We start from the raw sequence: 9,788 nt of genomic DNA, 5'->3' as shown, positions 1-9,788 counted from the left end.
AAAAGGAATTGGGAAATATAAGAAAATTAATGAAAAAATCATTAAAAATATAGAATAAAAGTGAAAAAAATAAAATGTCTTTTAAAAAAGGAAATATAAATCAAAACCACAATGAAATATTACTTCAAACTTGGTAGGATGGCTATTATCAAAAATACAGGAGATAACACGTTTTGGCTAGGATGTAGAGAAAAGGGAAAACACTACTGGTGAGAATGTAAATTGGCACAGCCTCTGTGGAAAACAGCATAGAGATTTTTCAAAACATTAAATATAGAACAATTACCTGATCTAGCAATTCCACTTCTGGGTATACATCCAAAGGAAATAAAGTCACTATCTCAAAGAGAAATCTGCACTCCCATGTTCAGTGCAGCATTATACAGTAGCCAAGATATGGAAGCAACCTAAGTGTCCGTGGACAGATGCATGGATAAAGAAAATGTGATATATATGTACACAATAGAAGATTATTCAGCCTTACAACAGAAGGAAACCATGGTATTTGCAACAACATGGATAAACCTGGAGGACATCATGCTAAGTGAAAAATACCGGGCACAAAAAGACATTATATGATCTCACTTATATGTGAAATCTAAAAAAGAGAGAGAGAGAGAGAGAGAGAGAGAGACAAGAAAAAAAGTCAAACTCATAGTAACAGAAAGTAGAATAGAATGGTGATTACCAGATTACCAGAAGCTAGGGCAGGCCTGGGGGGGGGGGGGGGGGGGAGGAGAGATATTGATCAAAAGGTACAAACTTTCAGTTATAAGATGAATAAATTCTAGAGACCTAGCATACAGCATGGTGGACTATAGTTCATTATAATGTATTGCGTACTTGAAATTTGCTAACAGAGTAGATCTCAAGTGTTCTTAATACACACACACAAAGTGGTAATGGTGATTAATATGTTAATTAGATCATGGTAATTATTTCAAATATATACATTTATCAAAATCATCTACACCTTAAATATCACTTACATCTTAAATATGTACAATTTTTGTCAATCGTACCTCAGTAAAGCTGGAATAAAATAAAATAACATCTGTGATTCATAGTACATTTCTTTTGGATAGCACTGAACTTAAACTAGAACTATACACTATATACGCTGTGATCACAGACCTGTGACTGGCTACCGGTAGGTACAAGCCTCCCCCTCCTTGTGTTCATAAATTCAATGTGCTAATTGCAAGAATCAAATGGGTTAACATGTGCAAAGTGCATAGAAGGGGGTATGGTACCTAGCAAGAACTATTAAGTTAGCTATTATTATTGTTATAAGCATTTTTTGGTGTTATTAGTATTATTAACCAAAATTTCTAAAAAGACAGTTTAGCAGAAAAACACCTTTCGCAGAGAAATCAAGTAGAGTAATGCTTGGCCCAGATGAAATAATGCTCACAGCACCAGTAAAAGACCAAACTGCAAAAGGCGGGGGCCCTCTGGAATCGGTCCAAGCAGGACCCTGACTAGGGTGAGGCGAGTGAGGCATTTCCCGTGGTGCAAAATTTAAGCGGGCACTGAAAAACTCAGGACTCAGGAGGAATAGTATTCCAATGTACTTGTTTCGCTAAATCCAAATTAACACAGGTCCACAGCGAACCAAATACGAAAATCGTAAATAAAGACCGAGGCAGGACCACTGGCTTCTCACTTCGCCCCAGGCTTCAAAGTGGCTCAGAAAGATACACTGTGAGCTGATCCTGCCTCTGTAGCCTCACGCTTGGCCCCACCTCAGCCCAACTCACAGTCTCCGCATAAAGGGAGCGCAGTCCACACAGCGGGGGCGTTGTGCCTGGAACAGCAGTGACGAAAGGCTTTCGGTTCTCTCACGCAATAGACCAACCGCTAAGGAAGCATCCGCAGCCTGGCGGGATCGGGCGCGTGCTGGGACCCGGGGCCTGCAGGGAACTCCCAGGCTGCCCTGCAGCCCTTACCGGGATGCTCGGCGGCGGCGGCGGCGGCGGCGGCGGCGGCGGCGGAGTCACAGCCAAAGCCAAGCCAAAGTCAAGGCCGTTGCCAACTCCTCTGACGGCCCGCAGTGCGCGTCTGGCAGAAGCGCCACCATGGGCTTTTCGTGGAATGACAACATCTCAAGCTGGAGTGCTTTGGGCTCCGCTGTCAGTGGCGCCCTGGACATCCTGGTGATGGTCTCGTCCTTCCTGTTGGTCCTGGGCATCGGGCTGTGGGTACGTCGGGGCCCGGAGGGGAGGGCAGGGCCCTGGACACCAGGCTGGGTGTGACCCGCTCCGTGCCAGTCACCTGGCCCCCACCTCGCGTCCCGCCCCACCCCAGTACCCCCCCCATCCCTGTCCTGGCCTGTGCATAGCCCACCGAGGAGACCTCTCCCCGCTCCCTCTGCCCAGCTCCTCCCCTCCCTTACAGCCAAGAGTAAATAAAGGCAGGTCCTCAGAAACGGAGCCATCCTCTACTAACCCCACGTTTCCTCACCGCCTCCCGAATAAACAAGCAGGCCCAAATCCCCCTGTGCCTGCTGCCTGGAACCTAAGCGGTGTTTGGCAAGCAGTCACTGTTAGGGTGGTAATAATGACAGCTAATGCTGATTAGGCCCTTAAGTGCCAGGTCTGTCCTGAGTGCTTTAAGTTCATCGCATCCTCACAACCGTGCTGTGAATAACATACTGTCATTCCCTCCAGTTTCACAGTTGAAGAATCTGAGGTTCAAAGAGGTTCAGGAGCAACCAAGGAATGATTGTGTTCAGGTTCAACCCTAGAGTTGCCTGATCTGACTCATGAGCTTAACCCCTTTGCCTTGCTAGCAAAATCTCAAAGGTCACATGTAACTTAGGGCTCTAAGCATTCCCTCTAAATTTGAATGAAAAGTTGTTGTTGTTGTTGTTTCTTCCTACAGGGTTCTCTTAAGAGGGCGGAGAGCATGTCTCCTTTACTGCCATATGCCCACTAGGGCTTAGCATATAAGCACTCAGGGCTTTTAACCATACTACCCAGAGACAGGCCCTGCCTAGGAGGGGCCTGCCTGTGTTCCAGTTAAAGCTCGGATGGATATGAAAGCTTTGGCTGGTGTCATGATGTCACCCCTCGGGTAAGCTGTTAGCAGTCAGAAGCTTCTGCCGGGCCTGCTTCACCAAGCAGGAGTGTCTGGTGACTGCCACCATTCACTAACCAGTGGGAAAGTCCTCATTCTGGGTGGCCCCCACCCAGCTGAAGCTTTTCATGCCCATGTGACCTTCACTTTGAGACATTTCACCAGATCATGAACAGGATCTTACTGTGCGGAGTCTGGCCTTTCAAAGTGCAATCATTGGACCCTCCTTTTGAGGGCTTACAGTAAGTCATTATGCTGCTAGTAAGCAGATAAAGGAATGAAGGTCTCCATCCTATTAAGAGAATTTTATACCAGGAGAGAAAATATAGGCCCTTTATTCCAAACATAAAGGAGAAATCCGGGGTATTTATCCAGATCATTCGAACAAAAGATTTTTTAAAAATTGGCCTCAATTATGAGAAACATATTTAAGTGGCCTATGGACACAGGGGCTCTGAGTAATGGGTACTTGTTTTGGGATCCTTCCCCTAGTGTTCGTATTGAATGAGGAAGCCCCCACCCAGCTTTCTTCCAGGCCTAGTTGGGGCCTAAGTCTGGTCAAGGTCAGAGGACTAGTAAGCCATCTGGTCATTTCCAAAAGAAACCTCCTGTTCCCTTCTGTTCTTCTGGGAGCCATAAAACATGCACAGTTATCCAGAATGCTTCAGTCTTTTTCCCTCTTTATATTAGTATCTTTCCATTTGTTCTTTTTGAAAATCATATATTGTTTTTAATTAGGAAAGTATTACATGCTTACTGTAAGACGTAAAAAGATGCATAAATAAGGAATGTTACTATTCTTCCCCCAGCCATGCCCATCCTTCTGAGGTAACCATGGGTCGTGTATCCTTCCTCCCCTTTCTTGATGCGTATGCAAGCATGCAGATACATACATAGAGTTTTTGTCTTTTGTCTTTACAGAAGATGTGATCATATCATACACATCACACTGCAGCTCACTTTTTTCCCCACTTACTATATATGGAGAGAGTCCTATAGGTCAACAGATAGAGATTCAGCTTATGTTTTTATTAGCTGCCTAGCAGTCCTACAAACATGTGTACTCTTAACCTCTTCCCTACTGAGACTTAGATTGTCGCTGGGTGTTGTTTCTGATGTACTGGTGCTTTTAATCTGTGTAGCGTGGGTTCCCGAAATTAGAACTGCTGGATCAAAAGTATACGTTTACCTGAAATTTAGTAGATATTACTAAATGCCAACCCCCAAAGCTTATTGAGATTTACTTTACTTTTCTCACAAGCAGGATATGATCATGCTCTTTTCCCCAAGATTCGCTTATTACTGCTTGTGTGTGTGTGTCTGTGTGTGTGTGTGTGTTGCCAGCCTGATGGGTGAATAGTGGTTTGTCGTTGTAGCTTTGATTTGCACTTCCTAGACTCCTGTTGAGGTTGAGCATCTTTTTCTTTTTTATTCTTATGTTAATCCCCTACATTACATCATTAGTTTTAGATGTAGTGTTCCATGATTCATTGTTTGTGCATAACACCCAGTGCTCCATGCAGAATGTGCCCTCCTCAATACCCACCACCAGGCTAACCCATCCTCCCACCCCCCTCCCCTCTAGAACCCTCAGTTTGTTTTTCAGAGTCCATTGTCTCTCATGGTTCGTCTACCCCTCCGATTTCCCCTGCTTCATTCTTCCCCTCCTGCTACCTTCTTCTTCTTCTTCTTTTTTTTCTTAACATATATTGCATTATTTGTTTCAGAGGTACAGATCTGAGATTCAACAGTCTTGCACAATTCACAGCGCTTACCAGAGCACATACCCTCCCCAGTGTCTATCACCCAGTCACCCCATCCCTCCCACCCCACCCCCCACTCCAGCAACCCTCAGTTTGTTTCCTGCGATTAAGAATTCCTCATATCAGTGAGATCATATGATACATGTCTTTCTCTGTTTGACTTATTTCAGAGGTTGAGCATCTTTTTATGAGTTTATTGTCCATGGATTTTCTTCTCCTGTGAGTAGCCAGTTTATTTGTCATTTTGTATTTGGGTTGTTTGACTTTGCTTTTATCAACTTCTCTGTCATTTCACTTGCTCATATGTTTTCCCCAAGCTATCATTTGTCCAGACCAGTGTCTACCACTGATATTTGGGACCAGATAATTCATTGTGGGCATCTGTCCTATATGTTACAGGATGCTTGGAAGTATCCTCGACCTCTACCCATTCGCAACCAAAAATGTCTCCAAATATTGCCAAACATTCCCTGGGTGGATGGGGCAAAAATCACCTCTGATTGAGAACAGTGGTCTGAACTGTTAATGGTGTCTTTCTGTCATTTGAGGTTTTGTTAACTTTGAGGAAGCAACTATCTCTCTTTTCCTTTGTATCTTGTAGATTTCCTGCCTTGCCTAGGAAATTTTTCTCCCATTCCAAAGTCATACAAATATTATCCTAAATTTCTTCTAATATTTTATAGTTTTTTTCATATTTAAGTCTCTAGGACATCTGAAATTTATTTTTATGTATGATGTGATGGATGAGTCTAGCTTTCTTTTCTTCCAGTTATTAAACCACCCTTTTCTCACTGAACTGATTGCCCACATTGGCACAGATGGGACTCCTTTCTGAAAGCATTCATCAATTCCTGTCTGCTGAGGCCCCAGGGAACTGAGAAATCTTAGTCTTTGCTGCTGGTGCCTTGGCTCTTACAGGATGGTCAAGGGGGAAAAACTTACACTTTTTTTGGTTTGTTTTCTCTTTTATCAGTGTCAGCCCAGAGATCTTTGAGAAAGTGTTGGCAGTATCTTCTTCCCCACCAACCTGGCTACTGTGGTTATGTTTTTTTTTTTTTAAGATTTTTATTTATTTATTTGACAGAGAGATAGAGAGAGAGCACAAGTAGGCAGAGTGGCAGGCAGAGGGAGAGGGAGAAGCAGGCTCTCCGCCGAGCAGGGAGCCGGACATGGGGCTCGATCCTAGGACCCTGGGATCATGACCTGAGCCAGAGGCAGCCGCTTAATCGACTGAGCCACCCAGGTGCCCCTGTGGTTGTGTTATTATTCCAGAAAGAGAGCACGGAGGAAGGAGGAGGCAGGGACAGATGCCTAAGCCACCTTCTTCCCAGGATCTCCTCTTCTTACTGTCTGGTCCTCTCTTTCCATAAAGAGAGGATACTTTTATTCATGGAAACTCCTTTTAAAAGTTTTACTGCTGATACCTTCCTTAGAAAAGTTCAGCTCTGCACATAACAAGCCTTTGATAAATATTTAGTGAATAGATGAAGTGAGACTAACTTAAAGCGTCTGATTTGGAGGGTTGTTTCTGTGGCTTAAGGCTTTATGATGCAAGGGGACCCTACTATAATGCAGATACCTCAGATGGCAGTTTTTAAGTTCACTCTTCCCATGGAAACACTGTCAACTAGCTGTCATCCTTAGGTCGTGCTGGTTCTACCCAATCCAGGAAATCCGCAGGATTGTCTTTTGACCACATCGGAGTCTGGGAATCAGAGCTGGGAGCCTGAGTAAAGAGGACATGGATGTGTTGGAAGGACACCGTAGTAATGGCAGAGTGACTCCTTTCCTGGGAGAAGCTAGGCACATGTTCAGATTTGCCATTCCTGACTGATCCAGACATTTGCTAACCACTTATCTCCCAGACTCCGCTGGAGACTATGGCACTGGTTAACTAGTTGGGAAAGACTAAAGCAATATTATTTTCCCAAGAGTGTAGAGAAATGGAAACGTCCATGCAATCAAACCTGAAAGAGACTGTAACCTCCAGCTAGGCAGCCATGAGCCTTCGCTTTAACTCAGTGGGTAGGGGCTTCTATTCCTAAAAAGGAAGAAGGGGAGAATGGATTTGGGGATCTCTGCTAAAGAGAAGTGAAGGTGATGGTTTGAGAGATCGGTGTCTTTGGAGCAGTTTGTTTCTTGTATTCCTTTGTTTGTTTTTAAGGCTATCCTGTCAAGCAATCGCGGGACAGTAGAAGACTTCTTCCTGGCTGGCCACAATCTAGCATGGTGGCCGGTGAGTAAGCCTCGAGTGTGGCAATCCACGTGGGGGTGCCGCACGTGAATTTGTCTGTTACTTTAATGTAGATGTCTCATACCCAAAATAATTTGAAGTTGCTCAATCGGGAAAGTCATTCCATTAGAGTTTGCATAACTCTGAAGAAGTTTCTTACCAACCTGTTTCCATTCGATTCAGTTTAATTTACTAACCATTTATGAGGTACCTCATACGTACAAAGCATTGTTCTAGGTTCCAGGATACAGGTTGGAAATAGACAGCCTTGCCCTCTGGAAACAAACACTCTGGAATGGGAGTTGGGTGTGTATCCAGCAAATCATAGCAGGTTACAGTGCAGTACAGTGAGTCTGGTGGGAAGTGCGCAGGCCAGGTACGGATGACAGGTAAACTGAGGCTTGCTGGGCGGCAATGGTGCAAGACAGGAAAGGCCTTACAGAGGTCGGGTTGTTCGAGCAGGATGTGGAGGTGGAGTGGGTGTTTGGCAGGTAGAGTGTGAGGGTATTCCAGGCAGAGGGAACAGCATATGCCAAAGCTTGGAGGTGTGGAACTGCATGATGCTGGATGGAGGGATGTGGAGTAGAAACATTTTTTGTCTTTTATGTATTAAATAATGTATTCATTATTCTGAGTGATTCTATCCAAGAGGAGTGCCTCAAAACTCCCCCAGCAGCAGAGGCAGCTGCCTGTCCATGACCCTGTGCCCATGATGGAGTGGGTAGGGGTGCCCCAGGGAGGAGGAGGATGTGGGTAACTAGCCGGGCCCAGAGTTGAGGACCCTAGTCAAGCCTGAGCCAGGACTGTTTTATAGCTTATTATGTAAAAAATGTGCATGCATTTCCTACACAGGAGTGTAAGCTACATTTAGAGCATTGTGTAAGAATTGGGCCCTTACTCATTAATATTCTTTGCCCCCAAATGTTAACCAGTCTTATGGCAAAGATTTGGTTTTTCACACTAGGGTAATGCTTCAAAGAGAGAAGTCTTGTCTCAGGAGGAGAAGGTGCCTTTATTCAAAGGGACGAGGAAAGTACACTTATTAACTCTGATGGATCCAACAACCTAGCAGAAATGGCTTCGCCTCTTAGCTGGGAGATTTGGGGAAAAGTGGTTTCCTGAACTCTCTGAATTATACTTGAATCTTCTTTTTTTATATATAAACCTGGTTTAGAAGGAGATTGAATGCAGCAAAGAAATATTTGCAATGGGCCTCCTGCCTTAGTTTATTTTTCTGTGGAGGATTCTAGCAACACAGTCTCTTCCTGGGCTGTAAGGCCCCAGTCTTTTGCCTGAGCCTCCCTTAGACCTGAAATCATGTTTTCTGTACCCAGAGAAACAGCAGTCTGCTTCCCACATTATTTTGTGTAACTGACGCTTGTAATGGTTTTCAGGAGACGCTAACATGCTTTGGCCTCCCAATGTTTATGTATGTTATGATTTATTAATTTCTTTGCTGTGGGTTCTCTTTTCATTGTTAGGATTATTGCTTAATGAGCAAAATATATTATGGTATTATTAAAGGAAATTGAATTAGAAGAATGATTTTTGCCACTCTGGCTTTCTTTTTTGTTTTATATTCTCCTTCAATTAGCAGATATCTGATGGGTATCAATTGCTCTTGTCAAGGCCCGCCACATGACTTTTCTTTTCTTTCTTTCCTTTTTTTTTTTTTTTTCAACTGTACATGGCTTATTCTTGTGCCCGGTTCCCAGTCCTCATCTCAGCTGGTTTGGCAGTGGTGAAACTCTGAGACTCTCCGTCCTCCCTCCCTCCCTATTTTGTCGCCTTACTCTCCTCTTTTCCAGCTGCCTCCCCAGCTGCTCATGGTCAGTCTCCCTGGCTGGCTCTCCCCCATCTCTCTTGCTTCTTAACACTGGTGGTCCCCAGGGCTCACGCCTGACCACTTCTCTCCAATTACACTCACACACTTGGCAACTCCTCTAGCTCATGGCATTGAATACCAGTTACATGTTAACAAATCCCAGGTCCCTCCCATGAATTCCAGACTTGCTTGTGACTCCTGCACTATTCAGGACCTGCACTCAAGAAGTCTATCAGGTATCCCAAACTGAACAAGCCCCAAAGGGAGCTTTGGACCTTCCTCCACAAATCTGCTCCTGCCACCATCTTCCCTGTCTCCTGAATAGCAAGTCCATCCTTCTGGTTGCTCGGGTTGACAAACATGGAGTCTTGTTAGACGCTTTAGTCTCTCTTATACCCAATATCCCATCCATCAGGAAATCCTCTGACTCAGTCTAAAAGATAAATTTCAAATCTGACCACTTCCCATCAACTCTGCCTCCAGGTCTGTGCTGCTACTGTCTCTCACCTGGATTCATTATAACAGCCTCTTGGACCCCCTCTTTCTACCTCAGCTCTTGTATATCCAATCTCAGCAGAGCAGCTAAAGGGAGCCTATTAAAACTCAAGTCAAACCATGTCACTTCTCTGCTTAAAACCGTCTTGGGGCTCCCATGTCACCCAGAAAGAAAGCCCCACTGCTTACAATGGCATATAGTAGGGCACAGATGATCTGCACCTCGTTAACTCTCTGAGCTTGCCTCTCAGGACGCCTGTCCCCAGCTCTATCCAGTGTCCTTGAACAACCCAGCTTCTGCCTCAGGGCCTTTGCCCCTGCTGCTCTATTCAGCTGGTGCGCTCTCCCCAGAATCCCCATGGCTTGCTCCCCACCTCTTCTGATCTTCCTCAGC

At 44.7% G+C, this 9,788-nt stretch overlaps 1 protein-coding gene across 1 annotated transcript in view; it reads left to right on the top strand.

The window, feature by feature from the left end:
• Positions 1-2,078: 2,078 nt before the first annotated feature.
• The window catches only part of LOC117999758 (sodium/glucose cotransporter 1-like), a 60,357-nt gene continuing 52,647 nt past the window's right edge, over positions 2,079-9,788 (top strand). Inside the window, 2 exon segments of the mRNA XM_034989096.1 lie at positions 2,079-2,201; positions 7,006-7,077. Of these exon segments, the coding sequence (XP_034844987.1) occupies positions 2,079-2,201; positions 7,006-7,077 (195 nt within the window).

Source organism: Mirounga leonina, unplaced genomic scaffold (genome assembly GCF_011800145.1).
Source record: "Mirounga leonina isolate KUSES-001 unplaced genomic scaffold, KU_Mleo_1.0 Mir_481, whole genome shotgun sequence".
In the NCBI taxonomy this organism is placed as follows: Eukaryota; Metazoa; Chordata; class Mammalia; order Carnivora; family Phocidae; genus Mirounga; species Mirounga leonina.
This window is presented reverse-complemented; position numbering and strand designations above follow the sequence as displayed.